Below are 24,707 nucleotides of genomic sequence, written 5' to 3'. Positions count from 1 at the left end.
CTACCATGGTATTTTGCCTATTAATCAGGAAGCTGAAAAGCATTTTATAAATGTTGAATCAAAACTCTCACTGCTGTGAGGGAATTAAATTTCAAGCAATATACTCCTTTTATGGGGTGAGAAACTGAAGTATGGAGAAATTATAAGGTTTTCCTAAAGCTGTGCATTGAGTCATGGTAAACGTAGAAATTGACGATTCTGTTTGCCTGACTTAATCTGGAACTTCATGAATTTAAAGTTATACATTTCCTGACATGTGTCTCAGGAGTTTTTTATGTAGTAATTTGTCTGTTTGTTCATTGATGAATATATTTTAAAAGAATCAATGTTTTGATGAGAAGCAGCTTTAGGAACTTTAATATTATAAATCTGTGTATCGAAGATACTTTCTTAAAAAAAAAAACTCAATTCATTTTTTTCACTATCATAGCAAAGAAATTAAAACATCAAAACAAAAAAAAAATTGATTGTACAAGGTGTGGGCTGTGCCGTGTTCATGCGCAGCACCTGAAGCTCCTTCAGGAGCAGGTGTAGCTTGTTCAAGTGCTTGAATAAGAACTTGGTTGAAGGAAGCCCTAGGTTGAACAGGCACATAGAGTGGTGACCAGGAAAACCCACATCTCTCTCTTGGAACATGTGAAGGATTGCTGTCTCCAACTCCTGCTGCTGGGTGTCTTTGCATTTGGTTGATTCAAGAGGAGGTGAATTATTCTACTTCTTATTCCATCTTCCTGAGTTTCGGTTCTCACATTTAGAACTCTTATTTATTGTGTCTTTTTCTTACTGGTTTAACCAGTATTTTCCCTACCTTTCTTCACCCTCTTCATTCCTTTCCCCAAGTTTGAAGGGTCTATTTAAAGCAAATAGTACTTCTCAAGATCAGACCTCACCCCTCCTCACCTCTCACTATTTCTTTATAGTAACTGAATAGCAGGGTCTATAAGTAACTTCAAATGAGGGGTCTCTGGCACTTCCCCAGGCACGGCCCCCTGGACACCCTATAACAGAGTCTCCAGAGAACGCTGGATGCCCTCTCCTCTACCCACTGCCACTGAGGGATTAGTAACGACTTCTTCTGTTTATTTTCTTGTTCTTTTCTTTCAGACGTGACTTCCGCTTATGTAGCTCCCCAGTTCTTCCCTTGGAAAGTGCTTTCCCCAGGAGGCTTTGTAGCCCCAGAGCAGTTTTGCACCCTCTGGAACCCAACTCACAGCCTGGGCACATCCAAGTATTAGACAAACCAAACAGTCTTGTAGCTTAAATATGATTTTTTTTTTTAAATTTACTTTTCCTGAAGAATAATTCGGCTTTAAACAAAGAAGCAAACAAATAAAACCTACAGTCTTTCCCAGAGGAGAATTCTTACTGCTTTCAAAATTTATTGTCATTGATTATCACTTCAACTAATTAGTTTTCCTTTATATTTTTGTCAGGGTATAAATGTAATACCTTACTGTAAATTAATGCTGACCTTTATTAATATAATGTCAATGTGACTTAAAAATAATGATGCACTATGACCTCGTTCATATCTACCTTCCATTTAATATATTTCCTAGGAAACTATGTTTTTGTGGCTGATTGGACTCTCCCATAATCCCTATTGAGAAACAAAGATTTTTATTTTTTTTTTATAAAGATGTGGTCTGATTAACCAAGGGTACTTTTGGAAAACATGACTTAGGGGGTGACATGAGTAACAACTTGTTTGTGGTATCTGCCAAACATAAGAAAACAGGATTCAGTTTATGCTTTATGACTCCAGCAGGCAGACCAGAGAGTAGAAGTTCTGAAATATAAGTTTTTTGTTTGCTTTTAATTTTATTTTTTAGTTGCAGTTGGACACAATGCCTTTATTTTATTTATTTTTATGTGGTGCTGAGGATTGAACCCAGGGCCTTGCATGTGCTAGGCAAGCACTCTACTGCTAAGCCACAACCCCAACCCTGAAAGTTTTTAAAGTAATGTATAAAAAGAAAAGAAAAGAAAGAGAAGGCCTATTACTTAGGCCAAGGAGCTCTAAGTAATATGGCTACAGAATCATGGGATTACCCTGTAAATAACCCTCCTATTTCGGTGTTCCTCCTGATTCCAACATAAAGAAATAGAACTGTATGGGTTCCATTTACACTCATATTCATTCATTCTCCCTCTCTCTTTCCTTCTCTATTCCTCTCCCTTTCTATCTTCCTTTTACTCCCTTCTGTTCTAGTTTGCCCTTAAAATTAAAACAGTCAGCAGGGAGCAAATGGCAAATGGAGTTCAGCCACAGCTGCACATTTGAGACATTGCTTTCTGAATCTCATTTTAACCCTTTTTTGTTGTTGTTGTTGTTTGTTTGCTTATTTATTTATTTATTTATTTATTTATTTTAAATAAAGCTGACTCTACTCTGGATGTCCATGAAAGCCAAGAAAGATAGATGGTTTTTAAACTCTAATGCTACAGACATTTTCCTAGAGAAAAGAACAGGGCAATGACTTTTTTACTGTAGTTGCTACCAGGAAATTTATTGAAAGGAAAGAAGATACTCAAATATTGACGGATGTCTAAATTAAAAATCTGGACTAAGGAAATTATCAGGAGGCTAAAATTTTAGGAATATCAAGAGCATTATATTTAATTAAATCATTAACTGATATTCACTATAAGCAAAATTAAAATCAATAACTTGACTTAGTTACTCCCTGGAGTTCAACTCATGTTTATTTTGTTATATTGGAGCTCTCTCCTGCCATAATCAAAAATATGATTTTAATATGTGATATCTTAATTCCTGTGAAACTGATGTTATGGAAAAAAATGGAGATGAGAAGATATACTGGTGTTTTTGCTGTCATTGTCTTCACTTATGAAGAAGAACATTTACCCTCGAGTTCACAAATTGTTTCTTTGGCTGTATCTAATTTGCTATTTAAGTAATTCATTCACTTTTTTTCAAAAATTTATGTGCATTTAAAAAAAAAACAAACAAACCCTGATTTTAGAGTTCTTTTCCAAATTTTGCACTTATGTGTGGCTCCTTTAATTTTGTTTCTATTTCTTTTGACTCTATAATCCTCTAAAGTATCCTTGAAATAGGGTGCTTTTTGATTATTCTATCATCTAAATTCTTACTTGCATATTTCTCCTGTTATTGTATTTGCTATATACACAGTGCTTTTTTTTTTAAAAAAAAATGTAGTTTATAATTTTTGATCAATTTCTCTGTGAATTATTTGTGTGTTCTAGAATTTTGCATTTGCTTTCCTTGAAGTCTAGGGATTTCAAGCCTGTAGGTCAGTCTTGATTCTATTTTATTTTTGTGTTTGAGGTTTTCGATACTATGCAGTGAAAATTTAGAATTTACATTTGTTTAAGGCTGAGGTTTTGATTTATTTCAAGTTCTTATTTTCTTATATTCCCTTTCCAAATGCTCCATCAAACAGCCAGCATTATTGCAGAGCCTGAGGGTGGGCTGAGTTTTCTGACAAGCTTTTAAAAACAAGCTTTTCTGACGCCTTTTTGTGTGAATTGATTCTTGTTTTTGCATCCTGTCCATCTCCAGAAACGAAGATAAAGGCAACAAAAACAGCAGCAAGAATGCAAATGTAAACACAAATTTTCCTCTCAACTTTTCCACATGACCAATTTCTCAGGAATCACACTGCATTCCTGAGAAATTTGCCATATGCAAAATGAATCATATTTGTCTTACCAGTGAAGTCGTATATTTTCTATGTCCTACTGATTGAATTCTCATATTGTCTCTTATATTCTCCTCTTCTCCAGGCTTTGAGCCATGACATCAGTCCAGCTCCTTGTAGCTTCTCACTTGGAACATGGCAGCAGCCTTCAAAGTTGCCCCCATCTCTATGTACTGATCATCTTATTTTTCAGAAATCCAAAGTTCATTTGTTTCCCTAATGTTATCACATAAACCATTTTTATTTGAGGTTTAGGGCTATCAAAATGTAGTGATAACCAGTTGTCTTTATTCTTTAATATTTTATGCTTTACTCCTGATTTTATCAATTTAAATCTTGATAGCATCTCATTAATATTGATGGCTTATTCCTCTCATGCTTTTGTTTTCCCTTCTTTCAACACATACCCAACTACAATCCTGTTATGGACCATATCATTATCACAGTATTAAAGAAACCAGTCACAACTTTGACGTTATGTAGGATAACAAACTGAAAATGGTAAATGCTAAAAGCTTACGTTATTACTCACTTTGCAAGCTTCATCTGAGTTCAGAGGATTGGTAGGACTGGTAAATTTGACTACTAATAAAATATCGATGATTGATGCAGCTTCTAGAAATTGCTAATTGGTATAAGGTTAGCAGGTGAGCAGGGTTAAAATTCATTATATTTGTGCAAGAAATTACATAGGTTTTAATCTATGGACAGTAAAGAATATTAATATTTTTTCATTTAGTATATGAAGAACAAAAGTGCAGAAATTTTTTTCCATGCTCACTGGTAATCAAAGTTTGTGTGTGTGTGTGTGTGTGTGTGTGTATGTGTGTGTGTGTGTGTGTGTGTGTGTTTAAATACTTTATTTCACTTAGTCCTAGTGAAATTTAAAGCAGGTGTTGGTATTATCCCTATCTTGGGGATGAAGAGAATGATATTTAGGGAAATCAGTAAGCTTTTCCCAGGTCCTGAAGTTTCTCCATGTTAAAGCAGGAATTCACATGCAGAGTTGCTACGTGGAGTCTCCAAATTTATGTTCCTTCTGACAGAACTCTCTTTTATATTGCTAGGGTTTTAGGCATTAAATACTAAACTTGGGAGAGCTATTCTTAAATTGTTTTAGAATGTGACACATTTTCCTCAGGAGGGGCATAAAATCATCAGATGTGTGTTAAATAATATATACAGTCACTTAGTCTTCATCAAAAAAGGCTCTTGGTTACATGGAAGAGAGATTTATGGCTAAGAAAAAAAGCAAACTGCTTCTGAGAAAGGCTTGAATGTTTTCTCTTCTGCCAGGCTGGAAGATAATCAGTGGTGCCATTACAGTATATGCAAAATGCCCAGCAGTATAATTTCAGAGTACTGGTGAGAGAGGAGGCAGTGTGAGAGAAGGGCAGATGGTCTTCAGAACATGGCTGAGCGTTCATGAAGTCAACAAAAATTGCTCAGGCTCTGCATTCTTTCAGATGTCTCTCTGGGACAATTCAGTTTTAACTACTTCTGTGTTTTCTAGGCTAAACACCCAACCATCAGCAATTAGCAAGAATGAACAAAACAGAAAACCTTGGCTGGACCTGCCTGTCAAAAGTTCAAATGATCATAATTTATAATTTCAGAAATATTTTTTTCTACCAACTGAACTTATCACAGATGACCTACATAATTAGCATGAAGTTGAGCTTGTTGAAATTTTTTTAGCATGAGAAATATTGACCTGTTATTTAATATTATTGTTGCTTATTATTATTTTGTAGTGCTGGGGATCAAACCCAGGATCTTCTACATGTAAGGCAAGTACTCTACCATTGATTTACACCCTAGCCCTAATCCCATTAGAATTACTATTTAAATATTTTGTGTGAAATGAATCATTTCACCGAATCCATGTTCTACCTTTATAAATAGTTTAAAAATAGCTCAGCCTCTAGTTTGTAGCTTGGCTCCATGAAAGGAACTTGATGTCAGGTAAGGTGCTCATTATTATTCATCCAGATCTGTTTCTTGGACACCTGTGCTGTTTTCCTTTTTACGGGCAGGGAAGAGAGTCACGTGCATGGTCAAAGAATGATCATCTCTACCTCTCCTAACAGTCAGCCATAGAATTGGAGCTCTGTGTTTGTGCCTTTGGCTTCTCTCTCTGGCATGCTGCCTGAGCAGTTGGGGCCAGCTAGTGGCTGACCCAGCTTCACAGCCCCATTAATGTAACATGGAGGGCACTGTAGGTAACTAGGTGCAGAGAAGCTATAAAAACAGTGCTCTTTTCGAACTGCTGCTCCTAGCCATATTCTCTCCAGAATGCAATGAGAACGTAAATCGATAGACTTCCTGTGCAATTGTGTTTTATGTTAGGCAACATGCTTAATAAAGAAGAAAATCTGAGTCAAGATTTGATGATAGCCATGTAATCCAGGAAGAATTGGGCAACCAGGCATCAGGAAGAGAAGAAAATAGACTTTAGGGCTGACAGGACCCAAGTGCTTAGATTTTCCAGGGCTTTCTTGCCATCTCATTTTTGCTCCTCTTTCTGGGTGAGCTCCCTTCTGTCTCTCCCTCCTGACCAGCTTTTTCCACATGGTGAAAAGAGCTCCCAAGTTTTACAGTGTAGAGGTTTTGCCATTGAAGTAGTAACTTGAAATTTTCCCAGGCCCATGTTCTAAAGATGAATCATCAGATACAAGTAATTTGTTATAACCAGAGAAATCCGGAAGAACCTACGTATTGGGTTAAACTGAATATAGATCCACATGATGTATATGTATGTAAGTGTGTGTGTGTGTGTGTGTGTGTGTGTGTGTGTGTGTGTGTAATGTATATAATATACTCTTATGTGAGCAAAACTCAAGTTTTGATTTTACAAACTATGCTTCTGAAAATTGATTATCAGTTTGAAAATCCAAATGCCTAGATGAACTTTTAAAAATGTTTGAATGTAATGCAGGGGGACCTTACCATGGCCTAAACAACTCCACAGGTGCAAAGATTCGTTACAGTCCCACCTAGCTTAAAGGGACTGTATCAGAGGTCATGGGTAGGACTAACCAGGTACATACTTCCCCATCCCAGGATCTGAACATGGGCTGAAAAACAAAAAGGGTAGTTGTGGTCTTTAAATTTTTTTCCTAAGGATATAATAGGTTATTGGAGCTAGGGGTCGGGGGTGGACATAGAGTCTGTCTCTCTCTCTCTCTCTCTCTCTCTCTCTCTCTCTCTCTCGTTTTTTCTGCAGTAAGAGGTAAGGATAGCTTCAACTGTGCTTGCATCCTTCCAGACACTCCTGATGTAGGTACAGCCTTTAGCTGCAGGTTAGTGTGATGGTGAGACAGGGAGAGAGAATGGCAAGGGCAATGAACAGGGACTATGGGGGAAGGAAGTGGTCTTGCTCAGAATTTATGCTTTGGCTCAGTGGCCTAGGGAACAAGTACACCAGACTCCCCCGTGACCCTTCAAGGGACATTTTGGCAGAGATGCACTAGATACTACAACAGCTGCAAGTAAGACCAACTGAAGAATTTCTGGCTTATCCTGAGGGTGGAGTAAACTCTGAGTGTAAGAAAGTGTAGTTAGACCTACACTGCAGAACTGTCACTCTGACTGCATTGTGACAAGTGATTGCCAAGAAGCAGGCTTGGAGGGAAGGAAACTGTTAAAAAGCTGTTGCTGCCCCTGACCAGACAACGAACGGCCCATGATGGCCTGGACTCTTCTAGTGGCAGGGCGGAGAGGGAAGCATGGAGGGCTTCAAGTGTGCCCTGAGATATATCGAGAAGACTTGGTGACTCCCAGGATGTGAAGAGTGAGTGGCAAGGAATCAATGATAAAGCCCAGGTGTCTGGCTTTAATGGTGGGGGAAGGCAGTGCCATTTGTGTGCACAATCCAGAGGTGCCAGTGTTCCCCTGTGCAGCTCTGCCCTCTTCCCATGCCAGCTTGGGCATAGCGATGAGATCCTCTTCATATCCATGCTTCAGCCAGAGTAAGGGGTCGTCTAGTTTTTATTATAAAGAGAGAGGATTAACTTCACATCACAGAATCACCTTCATCCTCTTATCATTCTTTAAGGCTGTGTCCATTGCTGTTTCTACCACCTGGACAAGCTTGCTGGGTCCCAATGTCTAAATATTGTCTTAAAATTCTATACATATGTGTATGTGTGTATCATATTATATATATCTGAATTAGAAGAATGGTTGAATTTTTTACTCCAATTTTCCAAATGTTTATATCTCACTTCAGCAGAGTTAAAGAAAAGGATATGATGCATGGTCTCTGTATTGAAAACCTAACTGCAGGAGTGGCTACGGTTGCTCTCACTCCCCTTTAAAATTCACCTTTTCTGGGAGAATAGCCTTGAGATAGAGCCGGGAACTAGATTACTGCCTCATAAAACAGCATGAGGTTACTGTTATTCCTTAATTTTATACCTTTATTATAAGGTAATACTTTTCTTACTTGAAGAATGTCCTCATCCTCTTCTCATATATTTGTGAAAACTAAATGTTAAAGGATTTAGCCTAATAACCGCTGCTAAATTATGATGTAAAATAACACTGGGCCTGCAATTAGCCTAGATAGTTTTACTTGGTTCAATAATATAAAAATCACTAGGCTCATAATATTTTAGTACCTTAGCGGGTTTGGCAAAGAATGCAATTCATGTTACTGTTGAGAGTCAAACTAAGTAACAATTAATCTGTATTTCAAGGAAATATAAAGCAAAATATTATGTTATAACATGAAACATTGATGCAATAACTCCTCAACTGGACCATTAAATTGTGTTGGTGATTAACAAAAAAAAAAAAGGGCGGGGGGAGTGGGGCTAGTTTTTGTTTAATTCTCTTATGCCGTCTTTCCTAAATTCTTCATTTTAATTTTGCTTGAGTTGACAACAATACCAAGAGCGAACCTTTTGAAAAATTATCACTTTTTTTTCCCTGATAATCAATTTCTGTAATTTAATTTCTGTATATCCTTTCTGGAAATATTAGATTTAAAAGTTGATCACATCTTAAAATAATTTCAGTGTAATAACTGTATGCATGTTGTGGGTAAACTGTGTCCCCTAAGAGTCATGTTTAAGTCCTAATCTCTGTACTTGTGAAAGAAACCTTATAATCAAATTAAGCTGAGATCATAATGGGTTAGGACGGTCCCTAGTCCAGTGATCCGTATATTTAAAAGAGGAAAGAAATTTGGACACAGACACACATGCACTCACACAGAAAGGCCTCGTGATGATTAGGCAGAGATTGGAGAGATGCGTCTGTAAGCCAAGGAATGCCAAAGATGGACAGCAATCCCCAGAAGCTGGAAAGGGATGAGGAAGGCTTCTTTGTCTTTATGGCCTACCAAAGGAGCAGAGATCTGCCAAAATCTTCATTTAGGATGTCTCCTTTACAGAACCATGATGGAATAAATTTCAGTTTCTCAAAGTCACCCAGTGTGTGTACTTTGCTATAACAATCTTAGAAAGCTAATGCAGCATGCTATGTTTTAAAATACAATAGGTTTAAAAACTACTATCAATAATGATTTCATTGAAAGTTCAGTTTAGGTCAGATGAGTAGGAAATTATCTGGTAAGTAATTTTTTATATTGAATTTTAGGAGAAGTTAAAATATTCCATTTAGTCAATAGTAACTTCTCCCAATGTTTTCCTTCTTATTGTCCTAATACAAAGTTAAATGGAGCCAATCATATACCTCAAAATGTGAGAATAAAGCAGATTTTTTTCTGAGATAGTCATTTATTTGAGGCAGAATTTCTAAAACTTAAATTATCTGGCTGTTTATTCCACTTTTTTCATTTGCATCATCAGATATATTCTGTACCATTCCATCTGTCATTTATTGTGACATTCAATCAACATTTATTGTACACTTAAAATTTGTCAGGCACTGAGCTACCACTATATAATTCTCATAAATAAGACTGACATTGTCTCTACTTAAAGAGATTATTCTGTCTTTGAAAGTTAATCTTAGAAGGAATCGTAGAGGTCATTTGCAGAGTCTACTGAGAAAATTCATTTTCTTTATGTCAAAATTTTAACTGACCCTCAAAGCCACTTTAGCATCATTTGATTTTGTTTTTTCAGTATCCTTGTATAATGAGGAAAAATAAGATTTTATTTATTGCACAGACAACATAAAGCATCCATCTGAGAGGTTGGAGGAAGGATGTGAGATGGGCAGCTGTTGTCAGGCAGGTCAGCCTAGTGGCCTGCACTCACTATGATGTGCATCACACACAAGGTGACGCTGAGCCAGGGTGGAGCTGGTCATTCAGCCTGAGGGTCAAGCATAGGACCAGGGATGAGCAAGAATCAGGACTAGGTGAAACCCAAATGTGAGGAAGAGTGAGAGGAACAAGATGGAAGTATGAGCTAAGAGGCCCAAAGTTGGGTCTTTTCTGTCAACATTTCTTAGCCCACCCTCTACTGCTGCACTCTTCAATATGATTAATAATTCACTTTACAACCTCTGACTCTGTTTTATATGTGCTTTGAAATTGTACTTTTCTTCACAGTGTTGCTTTTCTAGTTTTGGAATATTTTAAATTACTGTCTTGCTGAGACTATTCACATTAAATATACATAAGTTAATCATTTTCTGACTTTTAAATCTAAAACACACACACACACACACACACACACACACACACACGACACTTTTGACTTTTGACCTGTGTCTCTGTGTTTGTGTACATTTATAAAACATGTCAGTATTCACATTTTAAATTTCCCTTGTGATTTTTTAAAACATCTTGTATTATAATAAGAAAAGTTGCAGGTTTATTGAAGAAAATACTACAGGGCATTAAATAAAAGAAATTAAAGCCATGTCTACCTGGTGATAGTAAGGGATATGTAAATGGATATATGAGAACTGAACAAAACTTCTGATATATTGAACATTTAACACACTGAATTAGTATCTGTTGTTTTTCAGATTGGAATACCTCTTTTCCACTTAAATTCTATTTTCAGAAAAATTTGATGTCACTAAACATTTCTTAAAATGTGATTTTAATGATTTGTATCTATATGCCTATGATGAACACCTTTTTAACCAAAATCTTTTTTTCTTGCCTCTCATTTCATTTTTTCTAAAACAGAATTTAGAGGGCTCCAGATGTATCATTGCTATTTTAAATTGCATTTCATTTATTTGTGAATTTGACAGAATTTACATAAGGCATGTCTACCTGCCTCTCTTTTTGAATTGTAAGAGCTCTTTATATGTTAAGGACATTAGACCACATGCTTAATTTAGTGCAGATATTTCTTCCAAGATTTTCAATGTACGTTTTATTCTTGTTTGTCTGTGGATTAGAGGATGAGGTTATCTTCTCTTGCTACTATTATAAAATTTATCTCTATTTGCAAATTAAGAAAGATAGCCCTTTTCTTTAAGAGTTTGTTTAAAGTCTTAAACTCTAATTTGCCTGGAAAAATCTTAATGTATGGAATAAAGATTAACATTAAAAATATTACTTTACTGATTGTCTCACTATAGTTTATTGAGTAAATCTCTTTCCCATACTTTTTTGTAAGTTCTTCTTTTTCTTAACAGTCTTACTTTCATTCTCTTTTTAAAATTGGTTATGTATATTATAATATTACATTCTTTGTAAGTGAGAAGGTTCATTTGGCAATTCAGACAAAAATTTTATTATAAAAGCTGTCATACAAAAATATACACTAAATTTTCTCAGTTTACATTATGTACTTTCAAAAGTGAATGATTAATACAAATCCTTATTTTTAATCTATTATTTGCTTAATGACAGGCCTTGTTATGGTTTGGATGTAAAGTTTCCTCCAAAGGCTTCTATGTGAGACAATGCAAGAAGGTTGGGAGGATAAATGATCGGATTGTAGCCTTAACCTAATCAGTGAATTAATCCCTAGTGAAATTAATTGTGTGGTGACTGGAGACAAGTAGGGAGTGGCTGGAGGAAGTGGCTCATTGGTGGCAGGGCTGTGGGGAATGAATTTTGTATCTGGAGAGTGGTATCTATCTGTCTGTCTCTTTCTTTTTGCTTCTTGATCATCATGTGAGCTGCTTCCCTCTGCCACACTCTTCTACCATGATTTTCAGCCTCACCTCTAGCCCCAAGGAATGGAGCTGGTGGTCTATGGATGGAGACATTTTTAACTGTGAGCCATTAAATAAACTCTTGCTTCTGTACAATTGTGCTGGTTGGATTTTTTAGTCACAGCAGTTAAAAAGCAGACTAAAACACAAATTGGTACTGAGAAGTGGGGTTGTTACTGTGACTGTCCTGACCAGGTGGTTTAAAATTTTTGGAGCGTTTTGGAATTGGTGGAAGGAATTTTGAAAGTACTTAGCAGTACAAGTTGGAAATGCTTTAAGTTGTTGTAAGAGGAGCTTAATGGCTAATTCTGGTAGTAACTCGGAAGACCAGAATGCCACTAGGACTCTGGACAGTGAAAACAGGGCTCAAGAGGGTTTAGAGGAGAAGGAGGACTCTTGGAATTTGGAGTACAGGCTGTTCATATTCTGCTCTGGCTGAGAAGTTGTCTGCATTTTGCCCCTATCCTAAGACTGATTTGAAAAGTGATGGATTTCTTAATTTGATGGAAGACATTTCTAGGCAGCATAGCATCCAGAAAGTGGCCTAAATATTGCTGGTGGCTTTTAGCCAAGTTTATTGTGATAATCAAGAGCAGAAAGCAGAGTAGAAAGACTTGAAAAACTTGGACTTAAAAGGTGGGAGTGAAACTGGAGTTAAGGAAATTGCAATTGTTAAAGACATTACCACCACTTAAGAAATGCTAAAGACTTTGCTCAGAGACAAAAAGAAAGAGAGCCTCAGGGCATCTCAGGAAGTTTCAAGAACCTAAGCTCAAGGGAGTAAAAGTGAAACTTCTCTGGAGAAGAGACCAGTGGGGAATCCTTATTGCACAAGGAGTCCTTGGAAGTTTTTTCCAAAGTGCTCAGCCACTCTGTAGAGTGGAGTCTCTTTCTTTTTCTGCTTCTTGATCATCATGTGAGCTGCTTCCCTCTGCCATACTCTTCTGCCATGATGTTCAGCCTCACTTCTAGCCCCAAGGAATGGAGCTGGTGGTCTATGGATGGAGACCTCTGAAACTGTGGGCCCTGAAACTGTGAGCTCTTCCTCCTCTACAATTGTGTTGGTTGGATCCCTTAGTCACAGCAGTAAAAAACTTATTAAAATAGACGCTCTTGTAAAAATAGTGTACTAATTGCTTAGGGTAGACTGTGTCTTCAAAGTTGTCTTCAGATATTTTGTTTATCTAAAAGATTCCTGAGGGGGGCTGGGGTTGTAGCTTAGTGGTAGAGTGCTTGCCTTGCACTGGGTTCGATCCTCAGGACCACATAAAAATAAATAAATAAATAAGATAAAGATATCGTGTCCATCTACAACTTAAATAAATAAATAAATAAATAAATGATTTCTGAGTAGTTATTCACATACTCCAATTTTATCATGATATTATTTAAAAGGTTTATATTCATATCATATATGGAGACAATATTAATGAATTTTTCTTCTCAAAAATACTTCTGCAAATTACCAACTATCATGCTAAAATTCAATATGTTCTGATAATTTTATAAATGAATAAAGAGATAACCTTTTCCTTTTTCCCTTTATGTTTTTTTTTTTACTTTAGGTAGTCCATTTTTAATTCAAGGAAGCTGCTTCTACTCGGGAGTGGCAGGAGAAGTGAGAAAACCACATGGAAGACTCCCAGGATTTAAATGAACAATCAGTAAGTCTTAATTCAATCTCAATCACAAATAAAAATTTAAAAAAATTATTGTAAGACTATTCAAAAGCATACTTAGAAGAAATATATTGTAAGCAGTAAGGCTTTTGTTTGTTTGTTGAATCTATTTTTTGTTTATTTTGTAATTTCCTTGCGACGCCATAAACATGTTTGGAGATGTACACTTTTTCTGCTTAATGATGCTGTCACATTTCCAAGTCTCCCTTGAATTTCCCCTTGGAAAGCCAGTGCTTGAAAGGCTACAGTTGAAGTCATGCTGTGTATTTTCAATGGTCTAAATAATTGTATGCTTTTTTTCATTAGGTTTTATTCCTGATATACTAAATAGTTTTTATATTGTTGACTATCAGAAGTTTAATACTAGAAGGTATATTAGTAGCCTGCTTGTTGCTCATTTTATGAATGAAAACCATCATTCTCAAGGCCCTTCCTTATTTCACTAAGATTTATTGTAGGTTCGAGAATGTGCCAGTTTGATGACAATCCTTTTAAAATTGATTTTCCAAAGGGAAAGACTTTCCATGGCCTTTCTTCCTGTCTCATTAGTAGTATCTTCAGGACACTAGCTCTTTAGTGTGTGTAACTAGAGATACTGGGAGAGTCACTATGGGGGACTGTCATCCCCAAGCTTTTGTGCATAGGGACTACTAGCAGTGTCTCAAAGAAGAAGATGTGTGTTTATCAAGAGTGCTTCCTGCAGATTGATGATGAGCTCTGTCAGGCAAAAGAGGATAGTATAATGGTGTATAATAACATGGTTCTACAAAAGATGTATATGGAACATTTAATTTTAAAATAGAGAGCAAAATATGTTTTGGTGCATCCCTGCTCTTCTGAACTGGTTTAATATATTTTTTAGCAGGTGTTGTATTTTAATTTTAATATAGACATGAGCATGGTCTAATTTCATTATATATTATATTGTTATTTATTTTGTATTGCATTGTTCTAGGAAAACTGTAGCAAACAATGCTATGGAACTACTACTGTGAAATGATGAAATCTGTCAAATGGTAGAGATGTTATTCTTGAACATTTCCTGTTTTAAGAAAGTAGACAGAAATGATTATTGGGAGGCACGGGCTTCAAAGCAAGTTTTTAAAAATTTTGGTTATTGAGTTAAATATTGATTGTATGGACTCTAATAAATGGATATTGGTCATCATGATTGCTGTCTGTCTCCCCCAAGCTTCTGGATATGTATGAGTCTTGCTAAAATCAGAGGTCTTCAAGTGTGACCACGTATCTTAAGGTGTATAGTGAATGATGGAACATCATAGTTGTGATGCTTTGTAAGAGTGGAACTGTAAATCTGTAGTTTGCTCTAATACACTGGGGGTCACTTAAGAGGGTCTGCATATGTACATGTGTGCGTGCGTGCATATTGGGTGACCGTTTGTCCCTGTTTTCCAAAGACTTGGGGGTTTCTGGAGATATTGAACTTACAATACTAAAGTAAAAGGGGTGATTCGGCTTGTTATTCTAGGCTGTGTACATACTAAGAAAGTTGTTTGGTTTTAAGCAATTGGGGTTAAAGAGAATATGGTTTTATGTTTGATATGAGTGTGAGGTATTACCTAAGGTTCTTCATAACACCTTTCATAAAATAATTCCCAGAACTTGCAAATCATATATTTAAAATATCTTTAGGATCCTTCCAGTGATATTTTAGGGTTGGCATTTTTTAAAATATGTTTTTAAAAAGTTCCCACTTATGTTAACGTGCAGCTATATTTGAAAATCAACTATCTAGGGTGATTATCCTGGCCTTTCAGCTTGAACCTATTTACTGAATTTGGATTTAGAATATATATACCATCATATTCATATATAAGTATGCAAAGTATGCTTAAAACTGCTAAATGACTTGCCCATGTTGGCATGACTGGTAAGTGGCAGAGTTGGGACTTCACATTGGTCTTCTGACTCCAAGTCCAAAGCTCTCTCCATAACATCAACATGCCTGATCGTTCTGGGGTATCTTATTGTGACATTCATCACTATAGAAATATTAAAAAAAAAAACCCTAAAAACTCCTTAACATTGAAACGATTCCTATTTGAATGAATTATTTAAATGACCTTAAATTTTGTGGATACAGTGATGTCTCCAAGCTTTTCAAAAAATAATAATATTTATTGAGACATAAAATAAATAGGAGAAGAATTAACATACAATTCTTTATATTAAAAGGAATCTAATTAGATCATAGTTATATCAGTTTAAGCAGAATTTTTTTCTCTGGGCATATACACAGCAGTATAAGGTACATGAATACTCCATCTAGCATTTTATATACACCTTCTTCAATCCATACCATATCCTTGAAATGAAGCTCTAAAAGCCACTATTTGGTAGCTGAGGAGAAACTATGACTTAGACAGTGTCAAGGTCAAACAGCTGTTAAGTACTCAAGATTAGAATTGAACACATTTTTTTACGTGACCCTAAAGCCTATAATAGATTTTGCAAGATACAACACAGTATGATAGTTAAGAGTTTAAGCTTAAAATCAGACATTGCCTGATGAATACTTTATAACTATTGGGAAATTACTTATACTTTTCCTCCTCTTTAGAGTGGGGAGGATAATAAAATGAAATTACTCATAGTGCATACACTAGACTCACTGGATAAATGCTAGCTGCTATTGCAAATACTTGAGAGCTTCAGTGATCTTTAATGAGCACTCATTCATTTTTTTTATTGGTTGCTCAAAACATTACAATGATCTTGACATATCATATTTCATACATTTGATTCAAGTGGGGTATGAATTCTTATTTTTACCATGTGTACAGATTGCAGGATCACATTGGTTACACATCCACGTTTATACATACTGCCATACTAGTGTCTGTTGTATTCCGCTGCCCTTCCTATCCCCTTCCTATCGCCCCTCCCCTCCCCTCCCCACCCATCATCTCTCTCTACCCCATCTACTGTAATTCATTTCTCTCTTTTTGTTTTTTGCCCCTTTCCCTTCACATCCTCTTCTATGTAATTTTGTATAACAGTGAGGGTCTCCTTCCATCTTCCATGCAATTCCCTTTCTCTCTCCCATTTCTTCCCACCTCCCGTCTCTGTTTAATGGTGATCTTCTTCTCATGCTCTTCCTCCCTGCTCTGTTTTGAGTCGCCCTCCTTATATCAAAGAAGACATTCGGCATTTGTTTTTTAGGGATTGGCTAACTTCACTCAGCATAATCTGCTCTAATGCCATCCATTTCCCTGCAAATGCCATGATTTTGTTATTTTTTAGTGCTGGCACTCATTCATTTTTGCATAGCTAACCACTCTTGGACATTTTTGATTGCAAAGTTATAGGTCCACAAACTCAGCAGATCAAAACTGAACACTCCAGCTCCCTTCTCTCCCAGTTTTCCTCCCTTTCTTCTCTATTGCAATATGGCTTATCTCCATGACAGTATTGCTGTCAGCTGTATTATGTTACATTGGAAAATGGGTAGCAATTCTCCATCCTCCATCTTAAAAGTTCATCCATTCTTAACTTTTAGTCTCTCCCAAAGCTGTTCTCTTTGCGCCAGCTCCCATATGTTGGATCTTTAGCTCTTGACTGTTAGCTCTTGACTGCCTTGTTCTGCTTTAATTTACTTCTAGAGTTGTCTTTCTAAAACACATAGGTGATCACATCCTTACTCCTACTCATTCTCAGGCCCTTTTTGCCCTCAGGAGAGAAGGTCCTGTGTATAGTCAAGCACACAGATGTAATGCTTCCTTATTTCCTCAGTCTTATTTCTGGCTTCTGTCAGTTTCCTGAGCCTCCTAGGTTCTCTGAGGTTTCCAAGCATTTGCAAGTGTTATACACCTTTTCCCAGACGGGCCTCTTTCCCACCAGGATAGCCTGTCATTCTTGAAGAGTCAGCTTAGGTTTCATTCCCTCGCAGTACCCCTCTCAGGTTGATTTCTTTCTCTCTACACCACCGGCAGACAGTCAACCACGCCTGGTGAGCCCGGCTGGGTGAGGGCCCTCTCCAGCATGCTGTCCTAACTCTTTGGCATCTTCCTCTACCCTAGCACTTACCCTCAGAACTGAAATCTTATCCGTTTGTTTGCTTGTCTCTCCACTAGATTATACACTACTTAAGAGTACTAGTGGGTCTTGCTCAGCTTGTATCCTTCCTTCTTAGCACAGTTCTTGCTGATGTTTAATAAATGTTTCCTTTGAAAACTTTTATATACTTTTGATGAGGTATACTAATGAATGGCCTGACAAATTTTAAATACCAATATGTTATACTTACTCATGAATTCATATTGGATTCACTTTCAAAACAGTGCCTGTGAGATCTAACATTAGTTTAACTGCACATGAAGAAAACAAAGTTTAATTCTTATTTTTTTTTAATTTTGCATATGTCTGGCTCTTACTTTGTGATTTGGAATGCAGAATTTAGAGAGTTTTAGGTGATAAGCAATTGAAAATAATATTTAACTTTCCTAATTTGCCTAAAGTATTTATTTGATAAAATTGTATTGGGTTTTTTAGAAGTAGCTTAAGTTATAACCAATTATAGTTTAGTGTAGTTTCAAATTTTACAAGTACTATTCTTTTGAATAGAAATGGCTATGAATCTAGGTTATGCATAGAATGTCTCTGTTGATACTGAGAAATGTGTATAAATTCCCTGTGTTCAAATAAAGAATGAAGAATATGTATTATTTTTATAGTGTCTCTAATATCATGTATTGAGATGTTTTAAAGTGCTCTTTTGGTGGAGCTGAATATTACCACAGATGTTTTTTCTCATCTAATTTGTTCATATCAGTGTCAAACAGATTCTGTCCTAAGTTTATGATCAAGCTAGAAGGTTTGAAAAGAAATATGGCTTGTTAATTTAAGTAATACATATTATAAAATAAAATATTAGTGAATACTAAGTAAAATGAAATCAAATGAATAAGTTATAGCTCACAGCAGAATTGCCCTCTCTGAATATTACAATAAAGTCTTGAAAATTCCTGTGTATTTCACCATTCTTCTAAATCAGTTTACTTTTATTATTTGCAAATGGTTCAATGAGTGAGCTCTAAATTCAGATCCATTAGGTCTATATTACATATTATATATTTCAGGAGTGTTTCTGGAAATCCACATGTATTTGTATTTTCTTGCAGCAAACATGCTATTTTAATAATGCTATTAAGAATCTAGAACTAATTTAATAAATTAATCTCTTCTTTCTCTCTTGTTCTACCTTAGATATTGCATGACTGATTATTCTTCAATTTTTTTTGTTCTTAGTTGTTCTATAGAATTGTTTTCAATATAGCTTCTAGTACATTGGTAAAACTCATACTGGTCTCTGAGATTTTTTGGACATATTTATTTTCTTTCTCTCTCCTTCCTTCCTTCCTTCCTTCCTTCCTTCCTTCCTTCCTTCCTTCCTTTCTCTTCTTTTATAGTGGAGATTGAATCCAGGGGTGCTTCACCACTGAGCTACATCCATAACTCCTTTCATTTTTTATTTTAAGACAGAGTTTTGCTAGGTTGCTTAGGACCTTGCTAATAAGTTGCTTAGGCCGGCCTTGAACTTGTGATTCTCAGCTTCCCAGGCTGCTGGGACTACTGATTACTAACTATTGTACAGAGGTGAATAAATATGTCATCAAATTTATCAACTCAACATAGAACTTCAGAATAATCAATTTCTTCAAGTTTCTGAAAACTATGTTGGAATATAGCTATTTTAATTAATTTTAAATTACTCTGACATTTTTATAATATGACCTGAAAAATCCTAAAATCCGATTAATCAATTACATTATTTATGAACTCTAAATTGATTTCAGCAGCATCTATACTTTTATTTTAAATATGTTTTATTCAACTGTAAACAAAATTGGACCATTCCTTTTGAGGCTGCAGTTCAATTTGAGACTTCTATTTCTCTTGGAAGAACATGACCTTTAAACTAGTAAAAAGAATCATGTTTACAACTATAATTTTTATATCATTCAACTGAACAATAAAACACAGAATTCCATGGAATTCTGCTTTGGGCAGAATTGAACCAGTTGAACCAATTTTAGAATTATTGTTAATCTCAGGTTGCCAATTATGGGTTTACTTGTAATTATAGCAGAGTATCTAAACAGTGAAATTACCATTAAATATATTTTAATTTTATTAATCATGAACTTACACTTACTTTAAAAACAATTTAACTCTGAATTTCTATGTACTTATGTGAGTTTTAAAGAATTCTGTACAGTATTCCATTATCTTTTATGACCTAAAATTATAATTTGATTTCTTAAAACTTTTTCACAAATTTCAACATACACATCAAATATGGAAATATGGATTGCAATTGTGTAACATTTGCCAAGATCTGGAGGGTGAATATTAAGTTTTTCTTCTGACAGTTGTGATCAGTCATTAATGGCTGCCTATGTTAAGAAAGAACCTATGTAAAAATAGCATTATCAATTTAGTGTGTTCTACCATTATTTTGTAAATGAAAGAGTATATACCAGAGTTTCATACCTGTGGATTCTGGGCTAGACTGTTGTCAGGAAGAGAATTTAGATTAGATAGCATAGGGCCATTATGTCTTTGGGTACAAAAGTTTCCTACTAAACTTATAACATATGATATGGTTCCTGTCTAGTAATTCTGCCTTTTGAATTAAAATTACAGTAACTGTTTATGATAGAAATATAATCAATTTCTTTCATGCCTTAGCAATCTTGAGAATTAGGAAAAGCAAATGTAATGTAACTTTTGCTGTAAAGTACTCAGCAGTTGGAACACAGCATTGATAAAAAGAGCTTACATGCACTGAGAAGCTCCACACTGAGCTCATTAAACCCAATGATTCATCTCATTAAACCCAACAGCCCGATGTAGCAGGCACTGTCATAACTCTAGTCTAAAGAATAGCTCATCAAAGCTGTTTAGGGATCTTTTTCAAGATTGGTGGCAGCTAGAAAGCTATTTTGATGGAATATGGATTCATATAGTCTTATATTAGATTCTATGATATTAAACTCATCATCTTACCTCCTTTGATCAACTTAATTAGTTGTCATACCCTTAAGTACATTTGGTATTTTAAAGTATGCAATAAAACCCAACTTAATCTCAGTTTATTTAAATGAAGAACAAAGATTTTAAATATCATGTAACTTCATGGGAAATGTAAAATTTTCCACCATGATTACAAATAATCTTCATTAATATATACTTTAATGGGCAGTTATAAGATAGCAGAATGCATGAAAACTGAAAGATAATTCAACAAATTCAATTCATATTTAAGGATTACTCTCTGCCTTCCAGGAATTTTGCTCAACTAAGGATTAAAAGATAAATGGAATAGAATCCCTCTCCTCCTCAGTTTTTAGTTTAGCCTAAGATATTGCATCAGGTTTAATATTCAGTTATTTTAAAATGAGATTTGGATGGTTACTACTAATTCATCCAGTGAATATTTGTGGAGTGCTGCTGTATTTGAAGTACGGTTTTTAGATGTTGGGAATGCTTGGTAGATGAATTTCTCATAAAGCTTATATTGTAGTATGGGGGACAGTAAACAAATATAGCATGTCAGAAAGTAGTAAATGCAAGGACAAAAGTCAAATAAGGTGAGAGAAAGATACGAAATGCTTGCGGGTACAGGGTGGGTAGGTGTGGAATAACTGCAATTTTCAGAGAGTATTCAGGGAAGCCTCACTGAGCAGGTGTCATGCAAAGCCCCAAAGAAGGTGAAGGAGTACATCAGGTGGCTATCTGAGGGAAAGGGGCTTTCAGTTAGGGAGCAACAGCCGAGAAAGCCAATGAAACCAGAACTAGACAGGCAGTCAGCATAGATAGTTGATTTGAGTCAGGTGGATCAAGGAGGCCAATTACGAGTGAGTCCGGGAAGTTGGACACTGTCCCCTGAAGGATTGAAATGTTAATTCCTTTAGAGCCCTTCCTCCACCCTCATCCAGAACCTGTCCCTACTCCAACCTGTTGTCAAGGTAACCTCCCTACAGGGACCCATAAGGTTGTTAATGTGTCTTGGGTTGCACCATCCTGCCCTTCTCCCTTCAGTCCACCTGTTTCCCCACCTTTTGGCCATCCCACCAAGCATTCCTGGGCCTAGTCATGTTTGCATGAAGGGAAGAAAAAAGGGGAAGAGTGAAAAACTAAGGAAGCCTAGAACTTAAGAAAAGGGCAGAACACCTTGCTTCTTAGGATACCAGGATACCAGCTATGACCCCCTTCTCCCTCCTGGGAGAAGCCTATGTTACCCCTTGTAAAATAAACCCTGTATTACGTGCTTGCCTCAGCATGCTTCTCTAATATTCAAACTTCAACATGTGAAGAAACAGAACTTGTCACCTATAATGGTGGTATCGCCATGAGGCAGTAGCTTGTTTATTGTGTCCTGGGAATAGAAAGGGGCCATTGCCCAGGGCAGTGGTGGAGAGAATAGAGAGAAGCCATAGGCAATCACCATGGGAGCATGGAAGGGTTTCCAGAGCATTTTCAGCATTTTCTCTGAATGACAAGTAAAGCAATTTGAGGATTTTGAGCTCACAGGTGCCTGGAAGATTCTTGAGAAATGGGAAAAATGAATGCAATGTAACTTTTGTTTAAAGATATACACCAAGCAGAAAATTTTGCTGATTAAAAGAGCTAATATTTATTCATAAGCACCATGCTGAGTCCTTTATGTGACTCACTGATAGGGCTCATGTTAACTGCTTTTATGGGACATGGTGTGATTTAAATTTTTAAAGGTCACCCTAACTTTTATATGAAAATAGATGATGATGACAAGAGTAGAAACCAGCTATTGTCACCATCTAGATGTAAAATGGACAAAGTAGCAGTGGAAATGGTGAGAAGTGATTGGATTCAGGGTCTGATTTGAAGATGGAACTTAGTGCCTTGCTGATGTGAGAGAAAGAAGCCCAAGGTGACTTCCTGGTGGTCTTTGTCCTGAGAGATGGGAGGGGTGGAGTTGGCATTTAACTGAAATTTACTGGGAACAGTACTGTGTTTTCACCAACCCCATTCCATATTCCCCTTTTATAGTGCCCCTCTCTACACTTCCCAGTCTCCTTACATTAGGAAGAGCAGCATAACTCTCGCTAGCCCATGAAATGCAAGGGGAAGGAATGTGAGTATCATTTCCAGGCTGAGGCTGTGAGAAGCTTCTGCACAGTTCTTTGGCATTCATGTTCCCTGAAGGTGATGAATGAGGAGGAGGCATCAGGTGCAGATGGTGGAGCCCTAGGAAAGAAAAAACTGAATTGCTGAAGTCATGTGTGTGGGACAGATTCTTGGAGGAATATTGATGAATTAACCTAATAGAGACATGTTAAATTTTACCTGCTAGTAGAGCAAGTGGAAATGTTGGTGAATCAAATGTAATCATCTGGAACTTGAAGGAGTTTATTGAATTTTAAATGCAAACTTGGGAGACTTCAGATCTCAGAAGCATTTAATTCCGGAAGAGCTATTGGCCAAAATCTCCAGGAATGTAAGTCAAGGTAGAGAAAAATAAAAAGGACTGAGCACCCCAGATTTAGAGATCAAGGAGATGACAGTTTATATAAGATAGCTATTTGATCCTGTTTGCCCCAGCACCCTCAAGCATTGAGTTATGCTAGGACTACATGTGGCAATATTCAGTGAATTCTTCTTTGATGTGCTATTCTTCTAAAATTTGCAAAATTATGTATCTGGGTACTGGTTACTGGGTTCACCTCTATCAGGGCAGAAACAGCTTTGAAGAGGTCCTGAGACATTATTTACTTCTTTGAGATTTCCATCAAAGTAATCAAAACTATAAATTCTTTAGAATAAATTAGTTCAACCTATCAACAAATATTTATCATTTTGTCATTATTATGATTGTGGGCATAATTTGTAGGCATTTTAACTTGGCAAAGAATGAATCTATACCAGAGTTTTTCAGCTTCAGCATACTGACACTTTGGGCTGGATAATTATTTATAGGGTTAGGGAGATGAGGTCCTGTACATTGTAGTATACAGTATGATGTTTAGCAGCATCTCTGGTATCTACCCACTAGATGTCAGTAGCACCCCCTTTCTTTTTGGGACAATCAAAAATGTCTTGAGACATCACTAAGTATCTTCTGTAGACAGAGGGGTTGTCAGGAATCACTGATCTACATTACACCTGCTTTCAGTGAATTATTTACTTAGATGATTGCGTACTCTTAAAAATATTTGAGGAGCTTTGCTTAAATTTTTAATATATAGGTGTTGTAATATATTATTGAGATAACTGAGATGAAAAGACAAAGGTGTACAATACAGAATTCAAGCAAGAGAACAAAATAACATGTGACAGTATCAGAACAGAGTAATAAGCACTATGCTCCCAGGAAAGGACAAGAAGGATTATAGATAAACTAGGCCATGTCTTCACTGGGTCTTGAAAGGTGAAATGAATTTATTTGGATGCCGAGGGCCCATCCTGACCTGGGAAGTAGTAGATGTAGAATTTCACAACTACAAAATAGAGGGTAATAAGGCCTGCTTGGGAGCCAGGGCTGGACTGAAATTACTGAATCCGAAGCTTTGTGGGCATGAGGATGTGAAAAGTAGGAAAGCTGTCTGAGAAATGTTGAGAGTAGACTGGGAAGCATTTGGAATCAAGCTGAGATGTACCTACATCCCGAGAAGGTAGCGTGATGCTTATTACCAAGTGTAGGATGCTGTCCTGTATTTCTGAACTTTTTCTTGGACATAATGGGAAGTCTCATATAATTTTTGTGCAAGAAAATAATGTATTTCAAATGATGTTTTAGGAAAATTAGCCAGATGGTAGGAAAATTAAGGAAGATTGAGGAACTAGAAATGGGCCTTGAAGAGGTTTATGCTTGAATTCAAAAGGGTTTAAACCAGAGATTGGTAAAATTTTTTTTCTATAAAGACAAAACATTAAATACTTTTGAATTTTCTGACCAGAGAATTTCTGAACCAGTTACTTACTTCTGTTGAAATGTGAAAGCAGCCATAGACAAAAATTAATTGAATGTACATGGCTGTGATCCAATAAAACTTTATTTACAGAAACATGCAGCAAACTATTAACCATACTTTGCCACTCCCTGTCTTAAACTAAGGGAATGACAGTGGAAGAAAGATCAAGGGGGAAGAATGAGCGAAAGGAACTTGAAGAGAAAGCTTTGCTTAACTTGGTAACTGACTGAAAGGGGTTAATAGGAGGAGGGGTCTGGGGGACATGGAGA

The 24,707-nt window shown here is 36.3% G+C and overlaps 1 protein-coding gene across 5 annotated transcripts in view; it reads left to right on the top strand.

Moving 5' to 3' along the window:
• Eya4 (EYA transcriptional coactivator and phosphatase 4) overlaps positions 1–24,707 on the top strand; it is a 258,627-nt gene that overhangs the window by 15,291 nt on the left and 218,629 nt on the right. For all 5 annotated transcript variants that reach the window (XM_076858240.2, XM_076858239.2, XM_076858238.2 and 2 more), the window contains exon 2: positions 13,349–13,447. In XM_076858240.2, coding sequence (XP_076714355.1) covers positions 13,415–13,447 — 33 coding nt within the window. In that variant the 5' untranslated portion in view covers positions 13,349–13,414. The remainder of the gene's footprint in view (positions 1–13,348; positions 13,448–24,707) is intronic.

This window comes from Callospermophilus lateralis, chromosome 6 (genome assembly GCF_048772815.1).
Source record: "Callospermophilus lateralis isolate mCalLat2 chromosome 6, mCalLat2.hap1, whole genome shotgun sequence".
Lineage (NCBI taxonomy): Eukaryota > Metazoa > Chordata > Mammalia > Rodentia > Sciuridae > Callospermophilus > Callospermophilus lateralis.
The sequence above is the reverse complement of the archived record's forward strand: the minus strand, read 5'-3'. Positions and strand labels throughout refer to the sequence as shown.